This window comes from Mercenaria mercenaria, chromosome 3, assembly GCF_021730395.1.
Source record: "Mercenaria mercenaria strain notata chromosome 3, MADL_Memer_1, whole genome shotgun sequence".
NCBI classification, from domain to species: Eukaryota; Metazoa; Mollusca; class Bivalvia; order Venerida; family Veneridae; genus Mercenaria; species Mercenaria mercenaria.
This window is the reverse complement of record NC_069363.1, coordinates 89574649-89591764: the sequence shown is the minus strand read 5'-3', so window position 1 is coordinate 89591764 and position 17116 is coordinate 89574649. Positions and strand designations below refer to the sequence as shown.

The 17116-nt window shown below is 34.6% G+C and overlaps 1 protein-coding gene across 2 annotated transcripts in view; it reads right to left on the bottom strand.

Annotated features, from left to right (window-relative positions):
- Window positions 1-677: 677 nt before the first annotated feature.
- Window positions 678-17116, bottom strand: part of LOC123524111 (uncharacterized) — a 33361-nt gene continuing 16922 nt past the window's right edge. For both annotated transcript variants that reach the window (XM_045302050.2, XM_045302048.2), the window contains exons 2-16: window positions 16851-17010; window positions 16115-16459; window positions 14855-14975; window positions 13522-13709; window positions 13032-13174; window positions 11977-12148; window positions 11645-11745; window positions 11055-11280; window positions 7755-7888; window positions 5728-5890; window positions 5200-5355; window positions 4861-5010; window positions 4282-4369; window positions 3728-3815; window positions 678-3183 (exon numbers count right to left, since the gene is read on the bottom strand). In XM_045302050.2, coding sequence (XP_045157985.2) covers window positions 1465-3183; window positions 3728-3815; window positions 4282-4369; window positions 4861-5010; window positions 5200-5355; window positions 5728-5890; window positions 7755-7888; window positions 11055-11280; window positions 11645-11745; window positions 11977-12148; window positions 13032-13174; window positions 13522-13709; window positions 14855-14975; window positions 16115-16459; window positions 16851-16941 — 3885 coding nt within the window. In that variant the 5' untranslated portion in view covers window positions 16942-17010 and the 3' untranslated portion in view covers window positions 678-1464. The remainder of the gene's footprint in view (window positions 3184-3727; window positions 3816-4281; window positions 4370-4860; window positions 5011-5199; window positions 5356-5727; window positions 5891-7754; window positions 7889-11054; window positions 11281-11644; window positions 11746-11976; window positions 12149-13031; window positions 13175-13521; window positions 13710-14854; window positions 14976-16114; window positions 16460-16850; window positions 17011-17116) is intronic.

The window sequence follows — 17116 nt, the reverse complement described above, 5'->3', positions numbered from 1 at the left end:
GGTAAAGCTTTAAGATTAAACAAACAGACCCTCCGACAAGCCAAAGAGAAAACAAATACTAAAATAATTCAATTTATAAGCACACACAACCCTCGAAATTTAGACTTTTACAGTGCAATTAAAATTCTACAGACAGATCTATAAATGACAAATATTGCACTGGGTTACATCATTATTAAAAGTAAACGCCAGCCTGCCAATCTGAGGAAAATTTCAACAAGGGCTGAATTTGATGTAACCAAATCAGTTCTAAAAGTAACGAAATGTGGTAGATCAAACTGCGGACGTTTTCAACATCTATTGGAGGGTAACACATTAATTTCAGAAGCGGATAAACATTCACAATCAAAAATCACTTTATCCTGTGATGTTCAGAATTTAATATACTTGATTGTTATTAGATGTTATGCCTGCCGGACAGAATATATTGGGTAGACAGGGGAAATTCAAAGCATTGCACGATGTAATTATTTTCAAATATCAGTTTCTAACCAGAAAATTTGTGAGCGGAATTTCTTTTCATTTTGTTGAACACTATGTCTATTCAGAGCGTTGCAATTTCAAACAAAAATCAGATAGAAGCGGCTCGGTAGGTATTTCAATACCGCACTTTAAACCCTCAACCTGCAAATAGATACAAGTACATGCAAAACTAAATAGATGTGAAACAACTAAAATTAAAAAATGCTTAACAAATTTAATTTACATATTTTAGAGATGAAAACGAAAATGTATTTGACAATATGTTCGGAAATATGGGAGCGAGTGAGACACTCAACATGCAACACGAATATTCTGATTATGTAAAAAGAAGTTAAATTCACACTTTTTGTACACGCAATGAAACCACACTCTGATATAAGTAAACGGCAAATTTACACGATCAAGCCTAAGTTACAATAAGTTACAATTAATACATTCAAATAGTACATAACTAATCAAAATTTAAATAAATATTTTTAAGAAAGTCCGTTACTTTGATATGTAAACGCATTTAATTAGATAATGTGCTTGGCGATTTGTTTTTAACTTTATGGTTAATTGTTAATTTGTATTTGTTCCTTATCTGGATCAATGTTTATATGTAAAATGCGATAACGTGTAATTTAGTACGAGTTCTTGGTCTGATTCTATACATGTAACTAAAGAAATTGACCGAAATATGTAAGTTCGGGATCGAGAAACAAGAGTTTCAATTCCAAGAAACCATCCTTACGAAAGCACAGAATGCAACCAAACAATATACTTAATAGCAAATTTTACACGTTGCCTTATCAGATGAAACAGTCGTGCATTGTTTAATTCTGGACTATTTAATCCTGTGTCGTCGTTGTGATTGATTTCATCGTCTGTCTTCCAAGCTCAGAAAGTAGATTTATATTTCACAAATAATGTAGACAGTGAAGGTTTTATTCCATCTTAGCATTCCTTATTCTGCGGCCCGGCGTACTTTTCTCTTCTTTTCTACATAACTAAATGAGAGATGTAACCATCTTTGTGCATGGCTTTACATTGAGATTCTGTTTCTTGTTCATTCCCAGCTTTCTCCTTAAGACATACACATTCTCTTTGCAGTTCACGCATATTATCAACACAGTTTTGAATTGGAGTGTTGTTCACGTCTTCAGTACTAGTATTCTTTGGTTTTGTATTTCTGTGACTCACATGGTTAAACGGTTCAATCGGTATTTGTCCGTGCGTAATTCCTTCATCAGCTTTACTTGCATGATTATTATATTCGTGTTTAGCCCGTTCGATACTCTTCACATCTGACTGATACTTTCGCTCCGTTGGTTGGCAAACCACGTTTACATCTGTTGAGAAGACATAGCCTGGATCCACATTAGTATCAACTGCGAAAGTTTCTGGTAAAGAATGTGAATCAGGATTGTTTTTACGGTTTTTTATACCATTAGGGATATAGCTTTGAACAGCATCAGACATTACATTATCTGTAAACATATTTACATGAGGCACATAGCCGTCGATTTTCATGACACCTAAGGCGGCGTTACTGCAAGTCATATTGTTGTCTTGAATGGTGTAAGAATGAGGAACATAGCCGTTTGTACATGTATTTTCGGATACAGTTTTATTCTGAACCCCACCGGTAGAAGTCTGGATAGCACAAGGGTGCCCAATAAGTAGCTGATAATTGTTTAAAAGAATGGCATTTTCAATGGCAGTGGTGTCGGCTGGTAACGTTTTTTGAGAGACATAATGACCATGAGCAGTGTACGATTGTTTACGACAATCAGGTGTTTCAGACGATGTTGCAGGGGAAGTAGTCAATGACCCCGATTCCGTATTAGGGTCTTTAATTGATTTATTATCTGCGATAAAAGTGTCTGGGTTTTGTGCAATGAGTGATTTTGGATACTGAGGAAGTGTATCATTATTTGAATCGGTGCATGGTCCAGATAAATGTTTATCTGAAACATCACTTATGTCTGATTTGTCTCTCCTCAAGCCAGTTGATAAATGGTTACTTTGTTGAAATAAACTGGGGGAAGCGGTGGTTGTTACGTAACCTGAACGATAAGACTTTTCATTGTCTTGTATGATATTTCCTGTACAAGTTAGAGGGGGTTTCGACTGGGGGACAACTGAGGAGGACGCAATATCCATTGAGTGATGGCAATTATCCTCACTTAGCGATGGCAAATATTCATTTACATGACCAAAAGAAGAATCATTATGTTCCAACATTACTTTTGGACAAGGGATGTTAGTAATTATTGGGGCGTTGCCATTAACAGTGTCATCTGCTGAATCAGGAGGTACTCTCTTAGACTTCACATTATCAATGCTTTTGTCTTTCATAGTGTCCATTGCAAAATTGTTTTCTTCTCTAGACAAGGACATTCCACTTTCCGTCTGTTCAATAAATGCAACGGGTTTAGGTATAACAAGCGTTAAATTTGATTTCTTTCTATCCTGTAATGTTGCCCCTAAGAGCTCATTTTGGAGCATTGACATATCCGGGCGTACGTGCACTGGACGCGTCATTTCCGGATTGAGCACGTACATATCAGTTGCCGAAGGTTCTTTGTCACCGTTGCATACAGTTTCACAACGATAGTCATTTGGTAGAACAAAGGATATGCTGCTTAATCTCTTCGTACTTTTATCAGGTGGTGGGGTCGTTTCAAATCCACTGTCGTTACTATCTTGACGTCCAATCTGTAAATTGTATATATTATTAAATTAATCCATTTTCGCAGACACTATTATATATGCGTACACAAATCCCTTGTTAGATGCATATGTTTTGATTAATTCCTAAACTTTTCTTAAACTGACACCTACTGTACACACTGCCATAATCGATTAAAATATCAGTCAAGAGACAACAGAGACACGGAAATAGTTTGCTTACAGTCTTCTGTATAGAAAAACGGTACTTCTAAAAAGATGCCCAGATCTAAATCATACGTTCTCAAACTAGGAGACGGCTTTTAATGAAAAGATCTTACATCAGTAAATGCAGAAGCGTTAACAAAGCAATATATGTTTTGAGGTTACTCACAGACTAGATTTTGTAAACCGAACATGAAAGCAGTACCATCTGTTTTTCATAAATCTAAAGCTTAACAATAAAATAACGTTAAATATTAAAGCGTTGATATGGTATTTTCTTATCAATGCTTTTAAATTTGTTGATTTTTTTTTTGTGAAAATTAAACGATCAACATTTGTGTTACGGAGAAGAACATGAAATACTTACGTGTGTGTAAACTTCTTGAGCAGGAGCATCAGGTATGGTAATAGCTCCAGCTTGTTTTATAACTTCTTGTGCTCTCCTTTTACACCTTCTGCAAGCAACAACAAATATTCATAACTAAAAAAGTCATTTCTATCTGCTAGCAGCATCTGACGTGACAGTCTTACAGTCTTATATCCATATTTTGTTATTTGTATACGATTAACTCAGCTTGGTTTAAAAAAATATAGTTACGTGCCTCAAGGGCAACTCTAGGAAACAAAAAAAAACTAGTACTAAAGGATTAAACTATTTAACAATGAACTTAAATCTGCGTTTGTTTGTTTCTTCTTTTTTGCTTTTTTGTTTTCATTAATTGCATCTGTCTTTTTTGTTATAAAACAATGTGCGTTCCTAACTAGTTCATATTTACATTCACCCTTGCTAAGTCTGCCAAAATAAAGATTTGAGATATATGTGGTAGCATAACCTTGTACATATAAACTACTAGTGATTTATTGTTTTTACTTTTTAAAGTATCGTTTTCTTTCTCCTGTTTATGTAAAGGGAAAATGTACCTCACTGCACAGAAAACTCCAACTCCCGCTAATATTACACCCACCAGCACAGCCATAGAGATTCCTATTATTTCTGACGGCTTTAAACCTGCAACAAATCAAGACTATTTTGCTTAAATCCTATTTTACATAACTGGATATACCCGTGATAAAACCTGTAGGGAATCTATCAGTGTTGTAAGCGTGAAAATGGCGGAAATCAATTGACTTGTTTCCAAGAAATATTTGTTTCTATTTTCAATAAATATGGTCATATTGTGACAATGTTTTGTATCTTTCATAAGCTATAGGCCCGGGGTTAATGTTAACTAGTTTGAACAGTTATTGAAGATACAGAAGAGAAGCTTTTCTGTTTACGATTTACTTTTCGTTTGCACATCGTATAGTTACCATTTACATTGCAAGTGTACAAAATATCAAGTTAATTTTACTGAAAAGCAAAAAGACCACCTTTGTAGCTTTTTTTCTGAGACAAATTTTAACATTATAAACAGATAATACCAAGCCAGAACTAAAAACAGACAATTATGAATGCTGATCAATATCAAACTTTCAATTTCAAAACACATACGGCCATACTTTTATTTACTGGTACGCCTGTCATTGGCAGACTGTCTGGTCCATAACGTCCATCTCTTGTGGCCCCTCTGACTGTCACAACGTACACTTGATCCTCCTCCAAGTCTCTTAGCACAGCTCTTGCTTCACCTGACTGCTTCACATAGACGGCTGTTTATTGAAATACACGACATTTATTAACATAAACGTAATAGTGCCGAAGGTGACTAACTTTGAAGGTTTTACATATCTTCTTTTTTAAACTAACGGTAACACAATTAAAAACTAATACAAAAAGCAAACGTATGATTAAAACTTCACCAGTGAGATAAAATGAGATTATATGTGTTTTGATCTTACATTTCTGGTATCTGTCATTTACTTTGTTATATCGCACGTTATACATGTCAATATACGGCTCATCGGACCGGCATGTCAGTTTATCCCATGTGACAATCAGTGTGTTATCCTCAGATCCTGGAGACACGACCATATTCTGAGGCTCCCTTTTGGGGGCTGTTGTGAGAGACAATGTGAGAAATTGAATACATTAAATACATTATTCTATCATCCTGCCTAATAAAACTAACTGCAGTTTACTTTATTCGTAAACCGAAAGAAAACTATTTGCTTGTTTCATACTCAAGTTCTGAAACTGCTAATAATTTAGAGCAAGAATGTTCAGATACATGCATAGGCTAGAGTGTTTTACTATATCATTCTTATGCACTAGAGTAAGTATTAAGTTGTTCGTTTTAAAACTCATACAAAAAAGGCAAAAGAAAATTAATCGAAATATAACGGTCAAATAAAATTTACTTTTTACAGCTTTATATAAATGTAGAGCATAGTGAGATTTATACACTAATGACCTGACTGAAGACTTACTTATATCTTTCAGATAGACACAATCCTGCCAGTCTACACCACTGCTGCCTTGTTGTGTTAATACACCTACACCGTACAAAAACTGTGATGGTGATGCATTTGTTTGTAAAACGGCGTTATTTGTACCTGAAGGGAAACTTCTCCAATGCACCTCATGATCTGACTGTAAAAATATAAAAGAATTTATAAAGTTATACACAATGGTGATGCAGATTAAACAATAATCACATTTTATTTTCTTATCTGGAACGTTTTTTGTTGTCAATGACTACAGATATAACAGTCGTAGTTTATACCATAATTTTGACAGATAGATAAATGTCGGGTTTTGAAATTCAAACAGTTGGTCGTTTGATGACAAAATTTGGTATAAGAAATAGGCTTAGACAATTTAGGTCTAGGCATTGTTTGTTTTACAGTAACTTTAATCCTTAGTAATCAAGTGTTAGCATTTGACAATTGCACCTTTTCTGGGAACAATAAGACTGTTCTTCACGTACACGCTCGTTTGGGTTCAAGAGGAGTAGCAAAATTAATGCACAAAGAAGTTCTCAATACTTTACAGCATCTTTACTTGATATTTGTTATGAGTGAATAATGTGGTTGTCTTTCTGAAATAAATGAAGTTAGTCAGTTTTACATGTGCACTTTGCATGTTACAATACCAACTGTTAATGGCACATTTGAATCGCGATGTGATTTTTTGTGTGGAGATACCTTTTTGCAGAAAAGATTTGTGAAGTGTTATGATAGTTTTGTTTCTTTAGACTTTGCATTAAATAATTTTCAACGGACCTGCAAACTGAAGCTGAGCTTTAAATATTAACTCAGCAAATTTAAAATTATATTGATGCTATGTTTTTTTCTTTTTTCGTACGCATTGTTGACATTGGGGTGTCTACTAAACGAAGAAATATTCTTCAACTTTGAAAGAACCAGCAATTGCAGGAATTATGCAACGAATTCTATGAAACAAAACGTGTCATTAAAGCATAATTTTGTTTTTACACATAAATATTTTGATCGTCATGTTCATGAATGTAAAAGAAATTACTGACGAAACATCCAAATGCGTTGGTAAATAGTGTTAGTAATTTACTGTATTACCTCACTGTACTAATAATAACAGTATTAGAGCTGTTATTATCTAAGAAGTACGTAATATTATTCCAAATTGTATATCCAATTGACAATGTAAATAAAAATTTGAATCCTGAAACACCTTCTATCAGTGTCAAAGTCTGTCTTAATTTCGTTTTAGATTTTAAAGTAAATATTTGATTTATTTAGTGTAAATATCAACAGTACACTATATACTTTCAGAATTATTGTAGCACCTGAAGTTCATATGAAATGTCAATTATTTTACATTAGTTTATATGAATTGTAAATACACAAAGTATAAATGTAGTATCTCGTATTTCTGTATAGAAATGTTTGCATGTTGTATTTGTTTTTACTTTGCCAGTATGATTGTTTTACTAAGTATAGTGTCATGCAGTAAATAAACACGTCTTATCGTATATTCCTATCTTCGGAGGTTATGTTTTTAATCATCTTTTTTTATTATTAGGAAACTTTTTTGGCATTTTGTGTAACTTGTTCCATCGTAAACAAAGCTTGTTTTATTTTAAGGTAACATTTCTGTCTATTATCAATGCTATCACCATTGGTTTTGTACCACAGCTTCTAGATATACTTCAGACATTAGTTACTTCATCTGCGAAACATTCTGAGGTTATTCATTTAACTTTATCTACGTTCTGCTTGTGTCGCATTGTACTGTATCATATTTAGATTTACCTTGACCTCACTCACATTTTAACATACGTTAGTTTACCTACATCGTATTTGTCAGTTAACTATGTTCCTTGATATGATTATCTTTCTTATGTGTTGTGTCATCATATCTATCTTAGATAAAATATAGGTACAATTAACATTATCAGAGATCAAAGATAAATGATTCTAAGACTTTTCAGCAAGGTAATGACGAAGGTATTTTTGTTCACTTAATTCCCTCTCACCTCACAGTCTCCATCTTTATTATGGCACCAGGCTACTGTGAATTTTTCGGCACTAGAATCCCCTGTGTCTTCCCAGCTGATGTAAACGTCAGAGGTGTTTGCCGATTCCACAATGAACTGCGGACGTTTAATTTCTAGATAAATAAACATCGGTGGTTAGTTTTGGTGAAGTATTTTTTAAACTATTATCATAATGCTTTGGTGGAAAGTATTTTGTTCAATTAATATTAATTAGCTGTAGATATCGAGACTAATGTAACACTATACCCTATCCAGAAGGTAGGTTTGTAATATATATTTGTAAAATTTTCTGGCCCTTTGGGAATATTAGTGCATTCAATTTTAATTTAACAGGATTCTGCTTAGGCGTGTGTTAGGGACCTTAGGGATGTTGCATGTACAGTATAAATACTTCTCATTGAAAGAATCTATCAAACAGAGTCTGGTATTATTTCTACGCTTCCAAAGCTTCTTCTATGGATTTAATTAACTATGAAAACAGCAGTCTTCAAGTGCCGTGTGCAGACTGTAAAAGGTATTTCCGTACTTGGACGCAATGTTGTTATTTTGTGTCATGGGGTGCATCCTTTTTTACTATAATAGAGTTCTGCTTAAGCTTTTATTAGCAGATGTAGCATATTTCAGTACCTTCACTAAAAGACACAATCAAATAGAGTCTTCTATTAATATGACGGATGCGTTCCGTGATCTCAAAAGCATTTTCTTACAGATTTCATTGACTATTTCAACAGCAGTCTTTAAGTTCGTTGTAGCAGCTGTAAAATGTCTCTTCGAACTTGGACCCAGTATTGTAATATATCTGGTCCTTTTGGTTAATGAAGTATATTCAGCTTTACTGAAATAGAATCGTGCTTAGGCCAGTGCTGGTTGGGGAGGGTTGCGAGGGATTTTATATATTTCATCGCCCCTCATGGATAGACTTGGTCAGTTTGCTTGGTTACATTTTATGCTCCCAAAGAATAGACTTACGGATTAAATTAACATATTCTAGGTTCTTTTCTAATCAATTTATATGTATATGTAGGAGGTGAAAAAGCTTGTTCAAAAGTCAGCTAATAAGTCATGTGAATTAGACCCTCTTCCTACATGGCTCTTGAAATCTTGTATAAACGAACTTCTCCCAATATTGACGAAAATTGTTAACATCTCTCTAGAAAGTGCAATCGTGCCAGAATCATTTAAAACATCACGAATAAGACCATTGTTAAAAAAGCCAAGGCTTGACCAAAACACACTCAGGAATTACAGGCCTGTTTCCAATCTGCCATTCCTCTCAAAAATCCTTGAAAAAGTGGTAAACAGAAGAATTGAGGAACATTTGACGAACAATCAATTACATGAAATAAACCAGTCAGCATACAGAAAATTTCATTCAACTGAAACCGCATTGTTAAAAGTTCAGAACGACATTCTCGAATCCCTTGACAAAGGTGACGTCACAGTACTTGTGATGTTGGACCTGTCGGCTGCATTCGACACCATTGACCATAACACCCTTCTTCACAGACTCGAATTTAATTTTGGATTCGCCGATAAACCCCTTCAATGGGTGGCATCATATCTAACAGACCGCTACCAAACAGTATGCATCGATGGCAAACTCTCTGAACCAGTCCTTATGAAATTCAGTGTTCCTCAAGGATCTGTTCTAGGCCCGAAATTCTACACGATGTACACAAAGCCAGTCGGGTCCATCTATAGAAACCACGGTCTAAACCACCACTTTTATGCAGATGACTCCCAACTCTATCTATCGTTTAAACCAGTTGACCAAGAATCAAAGGCAGCCACAATCACACGAGTTGAACAATGCCTAAAAGAAATCATCTCATGGATGAATTCAAACATGTTAAAATTGAATGCAGACAAAACTGAAGAAATTCTTTTTTCGAGTCAAAAACACTCCAAACATGTTGAAAATATAGAACTGAAAGTTGGCGAATCGAGCATAAGACCATCAAAAACTGTTCGAAACTTTGGTGCTACGCTTGATTCGAACATGCACATGAACCATCATGTTAATTCTGTGACTCGAACATGCTACGGCCAAATACGACACGTTGGTCATATTCGACCATATTTGACAACTGAAGCCACAAAAACCCTGATAAACTCGCTTGTGACCTCACGATTACATTACTGCAATGCTCTTTTGTACGGCATGCCAAAATCAACAACGAGCAAACTGCAAAATGTCCAAAACACAGCTGCACGTCTTATTACGAAAACAACCCGTTTTGAACATATAACACCAATCCTTAAAGATCTTCATTGGCTTCAAATACAAGATAGAATCAAATACAAAATTCTCATTCAAACATTCAAGGCCTTGCATGGACAGTCGCCGGTGTATATGAGAGACTTACTGGAGGTGTACGTGCCAACTAGAAATCTGAGGTCAGCAAATGCAGCAACAACCCTTGTGCCACAAAAAAGTCGACTGGTTACATACGGGGATAGAAGTTTCAGGGTTGCCGCCGCAAAACTATGGAACTCTCTCCCTGACAATCTCAGGAAAGATTCATCACTTAAATCATTCAAAAGAGCTCTCAAAACACACCTTTTCAAAATTTTCTACAACACATAGATACCAACTGTGACTGTTTCTACTTATAATAAATATGCCACTGTTATTTTTGTAATACAGAACTACAGCAAGTCATTCGTCGCTGACGACGATCTCTTAACTGTACAATTCATCATGTAATTAACTAAATTGACAATCAATCTTTTATTTCATCATGTCACATTTTAAGCGTTATGACGTTCTATGTGTGTGTTTTTCGCAAGACTTGAGTTTCATTTGAAATGTGTGGTATTTCTATCTAAAACAGTATATGATGGCACCATTTACCAGGAGGTTGAACCACTATATGCAGCCCGTCTGGGCGTACCAGGTGTTCAAAGCACTGGTATTGGCAATAGGGGTAAAACGACCTCAGGGGTGGGGGTGCGGTCATGGCTGTTTGTTACAATAAGGCTGTAAATATTATCATTGTTTATTTATGATATTGTTGTAATGACTATTATTTTTTTTATTATTATGTACAACGCCATTGAAAATATCATTTATAAAAAAGGCGTTTGGTCAGATTGTTCAGTTTCAGTTTTGTGATTGCATATGTCATGTTTTGTTATTTTCCTACATATCTGCGATGTGTCACATGTTTAATTGTAAAGCGCCTTTGAACGTATATTACATATGAAAAGGGCGCTCAACAAATCTGGTATAATAATAATAATAATATAATAATATAATGGTTTTATTATAGGGTTTACCTGTAGTGAAACTGTGTATTGTGAGTGTTGATACTCTTTCTGATGTACCATTTACATTTCTTGCCTTAACAGTGAAGTTATAGGTTGTGTCACATAGCAACTGGGAGCAACCGTACGTCAAATCTTCAGACCAGTCTTCTTGAACGGACTTCTCTTTCTTATGAATTGCAATAAACTCTCCCTTTAGACCTTTCATAGGCCCATTTTCATGTTCTTCTTTGATTGACTAAAGATAAATACAGACTGTCATGTGTTACAGTTGAACAACAATAAAGATATGGCTGTTCATGTTTTATATCTGTCGTATTCACATTGTACAGACAATTCAAAAATCATTACAAATACGATATACTTCAGCTATCAGCTGCAGAAATCGCTGTAGCTCTTAATTGGTCATAAAGGGGTTTGATATGATAGACAAATTTCTACATTCAACATAAACAGCAACATTCTTGTTCAAATTCTAACGACATCCTATCTCATTCTTTAAGCCTTCATTGGGGTCATCTTTACAGTGTATTAGGTTTTGTTAATTTCAGAGCTTTAAAGCACAATGGAAACAGTATGACAAGCGAAATATAAATGCTTACCTTCCAAAATATACAAACTTTCCGTTTCTGATTTTTTCCTTCGCAGTCTCGATGTTTCCACCTGTAACCTCCTTCAGTCACTTTTGGACTAGCACTTGGTACTAATAATTCAGACGGAAAATCTGATATCAAAATTCCTTGCCTTTTACTAAGCGTATTTCTATCATTGCTTATTTTTATAATTATTATATATTTATATTTCCACGTAAGTGAGATGAATTTGATAATATTATTGTTTGGAAACAGTGAACTTATTACTTTATATAATTTAATCACATAACTTCTTACAAAACATACCTACATTTTATATATACATAGCAAAATCTGCTTACTGTCTGAATAAGTCATTGATACGCTATTTCTCGGGTCGCTGAAATAGCCGGAGAAGGTGCCAGTTGGTTGTATGCTTACACTAAACGTGTACTCTGTATATGGATGGAGTTTGCAGAATGTCCGACTATGTGGAAATTGTTCAGTGTACTTTGTAGTATTAAAGCGTACTTCCTGTGAATGTCAGTTAACGGTATAGAGCCACTCCATGAAAAAAACCCAACATAGTGCATATGCGACTTGCATGGATCCAGACCAGCCTGCGCATCCGCCTAGTCTGGTTGGGATCCATGCTGTTCGTTAACGTTTTATCTAATTGCAATAGGCTTTGAAAGCGAACAGCATGGGTCCTGCCAAGACTGCGCACAGGCTGGTCTGGATTCAAGCTGGTCGCGAAGACACTATGTTGGTTTTCTCACGGCGCGGCTCATATGTTAGTTTGTTTAAGCATATTTTAATAGAAGGAAATTCAGTTGTTTGTAATATATATTTTGTGACTTGGGCAGAGGTTTGGAGAAACAGGCATAAGTCGATTTTATTATTTTCTTTACAGGCCATTAACAACATATTTTTCTAAGTGTACGAGAAAATACATTTGTGTACTCAACGTACTATAAAAGATAATACAAGTCGTAGTATCACATATTCGTTATGTTATAATGGAACGGGAATTTCATATTGGGTGCATGACGTCATTGTTATGCGTGTCGCTGCATTATTTTTTATTTACATAATTACTGGCAATTTAATTAGGCTATTTAAGAGATTCATGATATTTAATAATATACAAACTATAATATCAGTATGTGTTTATACGTATGTGATAAACAGATTATTTTCTATTCTTCGAGAAATTTTCATTCTTTCTATAGCAGAAGAATATTTTGCTCATGAAATTGCGCAATATTTCCGTTGCAGAACTCGTTCATTTTTCTCGATATAAGGCTAATTACGTATACTCATAGGTTTGCTTTTATTCTATAAACAAGAAAAAAAAACACTGATGATATTTTACACAAACTGAAATTTTAAGTTAATATGATTTTAGTTTGCCTACCTTTACATTAGTTCCTTTAGCAAATACTATAACTCGATGCTCTTTCGGATGTTGTGGTTCTGAATCAGTTGTATTCCATAACAACTGGATACAAGTACTGTTTACTACTTTTGATGAAATTCTGGAAACGGGATTTGGCTTCACTGAAAATGAATAGAATTTTTCGCTGCTGTCAAATTTGGTTTCGAATAGAAAAGAACTTTACGTTAATAATAGAAAATTACTTTACGTTACGAATAGAAAAGAACTTTACGTTAATAATAGAAAATTACTTTACGTTACGAATAGAAAAGAACTTTACGTTAATAATAGAAAATTACTTTACGTTACGAATAGAAAAAAACTTTACTTTAATTATTAATATAATTCATTTTTACCGAGTATAATAACGTTACGTAACCTCCGTATTACTACTTTTATTTCGAAAATGGCATTGTAAACTTATTGTTAATATCGTATTGGTGTTGATCTTTTCAGTATTAATACCCACCAATTCTTGATATGTCTATAGGAAACACGGAAGAGACGTTGATACCACAATGCTGATTTAATGTTAGCCTAATTGTAATGTTACTGTTTTCAAAGTATCCAGCTGTCAAATTTGTCCAGTAACAATATCCATTGTCTATGTTGAGATCACTACAATTCTTCCACGGTGCCGATACTGACGAGCTTTTCCTGAAAAAGGTTAGGTTTCTTTTTAACTCTTTTGCGCCCGTAACCATATTTGCCTTTAAAGGAATTAGTCCAACAAATCATGGCAAATGTGATTTATTTCCTACAGTTTTAATTGTTTCCTTTAAAGGAACTAGTCTTGATGACACTGTAATAACAAAACGTGATATATATACTTAATTAATTTACTATTTTTAGCCTCAGCCGTTTTACCTTAGCGACCAGTGCAAACCATCAAAATCAGCCTGCATGTCCGTGCAGGCTTATCATGGCCTGCACTGTTCTCCATTCAATCAGTAAATTTTCAGTGAACCCCCTTTGACATAGAAGTGGCACTGAGTGATGGACCAGTTTATTTTAGAAATTAAACAGGGCAATGTTTAAAAGAATAGTCTAACATTGAACATGGATATAAGCTTTATGTACGTCATCAGGAATTTTGTGACAAACAGTTAATAAAATCATGTAAATTTAATAGCCGTGGCTTCTGAAAATAGCCCTATTAAATTTACATGTTTTTTTAACTGTTTGTTACAACATTCCTGTTTTTGTTTTCGTTTTCAGATTTCAAATAAAATACCTCATGATCTATGGAATAATCATTAAACATTGAACTGAATCATAGATTCTAAGGAACTATTTGGGTAAATTAAGCGGCTACAGAACAAAAAGATTACAAATTCATAAAATAGAGCAGTGTAGCCGTACCCTTTAAAATTTGCGTAGATATAGTATATACTCCTCTCAGTTCTCATAAACATGCAGCAGGAAGGCAAACAAATGAGCCGTGCCATGAGAAAACCAACATAATGGGTTTGCGACCAGCATGGATCCAGAACAGCCTGCGCATCCGCGCAGTTCAGGATCCATGCTGTTCGCTTTTAAAGCCTATAGGAATTGGAGAAACTGTTAGCGAACAGCATGGATCCTGACCAGACTGCGCAGATGCGCAGGCTGGTCTGGATCCATGCTGGTCGCAAACCCACAATGTTGGTTTTGTCATGGCATGGCTCAAATCGCTTGATTCATTCAATAAAGAAAGAGTATTCATGTTGTAACCTGAAATGAATTATCATCACAATGCCAACGTCAAACAGAATAATTATGTCTGCTCTTTTCAACAGCAAAATAAATATGTAAGTACTTACCACTGAAATATTACTTCTGGTTTAGTGTCGGGTACATACTCTATCCCATAATTCCAACTACAATTCATTGTCTTGTAGTTCCGCACAATGCAGTTGAAATCTTGCACCTTTTCAGGCAGTGCTGCAAAAATAATAGCAGTATGCTGTCATATACATATCCATTTCCCGTTATACATCACTTTAATATTTTTCTGTATTGATGACTCATTGTTTTTTGGAAAGCATGTCCTATTTTTGAGGCAGGAATACTGACACAGCATCATGAAGATCTAACAAAAAGTATTAACAAGTTTCTTCTATGTTTTAATACAGTGACCTAGTTTTTTCCTTCACGTATATCACCTTGATTTAATTGAGACAAACATTCTGACAAAGATTATAACAATTACGTTGAAAAAGTTGTCTCTAAATTGTAAACAATGACGTTCTTCTTTGACCTAGGTTGAGACATCAGGTAACCCAGTTTCGAACTTGACCTAACTTTCATAGACACAAACATTCTGACAAAGAGTTATAATGATCAATTAGGAAGTGCGGAAAAAGAGACAAATATTTGACAGAATTATGACGATTAGGTAGAAAGTGTTAAAACTTTTCATCTTAAATGTTAGCAAGCAGATTGTTGACGACACAAGACGGACACTGGGTTTTCACAATAGCTCTCTTTAAGCTCATTGTGCTTGTATGAACAAACACGTAAATGAATATTTTAATTACAATGATAATAGTTAGCGACTATATATAAAGGTCATGACCTTTCGGCTCATTTTCCCATCCCTACCTGGTATAACAAGAAACTTTCATTTCTGCTAAGATTTTTCGAAAGTTAGCCGCGTGCTGGGTTTGCGTTGGGGGTGGGGATGGGGGGCGGGGCTGCGGTTTTAGAACGTGGCTTTACCTGATGGATGTTCTCCTTTGTTTTTCTGATTTAGTGGCAAAGATTTTTTAAGAGTCAAGCAGGGGAAAACTAGACCCGCATCTGTCATTATTAAAGGATTATGTTGTTTCGGGATTTGAAGTTTTTATTTTTTATTTTCTGATGTCGAATTTTTCTTGTAAGATGTCCAACAAAGAGACATTCCTGTGAAACTGAATAAAAAAAATAATTCCCTTTACAAAGCATATGAAAATGTGCTTTTTTCATACTTATGGTGATAGAAAATAAAAGTCAGTAACTGCTTCATTACAAATGAAATAAGAAAATAGGAACGACAGTTTCTCTGTTATTTTAAGTGTAGGAAATTTAGAGTAAGTACTGACGGTAAACTCGAACGGAAGTTGTTTCTCCAAGCTGCAATTTGTCATCAGTATCACCAAAGTCCTCCCAGTAGTAACTTCTAATATAGAAATACACAGGTTTCGTAGCTTCTTCGTTTTCCAGCGTAAGGTTATACTCTGTAAACTGCGATACTGTCTCATTGATCTTTGTTACCCTGTCAATATCCACTGCAACATATTTTTTATTTGTACTTATCTTCTTAAATGCAAACCCAATAGAAGAGTTTGGTCTTGGATCGTCGAGTAATGTACTTGTGAACGTGATATTCTGTGTTTCGCATTTGTTGGGATCCAGGGGCTCGAGTTTTCCTTTGAATTCCTTTTCAACTATGTAATAATAGATAATAAAGCATATAATCATAACAATAATCTCTTTGTCTCTTTAAATTTCTTCCCTAGTACATGATAATAAATAATTAAGTACGGGTTTGTGTTACTTTAGTGAAAAAGCTTTGCCAATTAAATGAAAGCTATAGATCATTATTTCTTGTATGTAGATTTCCAGTACTTGGTACTAGTTAATAATTTACTCCTGGTTATGTTAACTAACTCAGAGACTGAAAATGTGTCTTTACTTTATAAGATAGAATTGTTAACGATATGCCACGTGAGAATGGATTTCTCACTGCAAGAATAAGATAACTCCGTTAATTAATCAATAACAACAAAACACTCTTACATAGACAAAACAAATACAACTGAAGGTGCCATTACTAACCATTCGAGAAGAGTCCAGAAGAAAATGAAATTAAACATGCAAGCAATGCGAATACCAGTAGCACCATGTCAACGCCTGTCATTCTGCACATCAATGTAAAATGGTCCTTGTTTATATCTGAATATATCCTAGTGGCAACGTTAACCCTGTAACAGACTTACTGAAATAGAATCAGCAAAACGTAAGTTTAACGTTAACGCAATTGCACGTATTTTCGAGATTTTATAAGTACTGAAGTTCTTATTCTACTCCTTCTTGTATTCGAG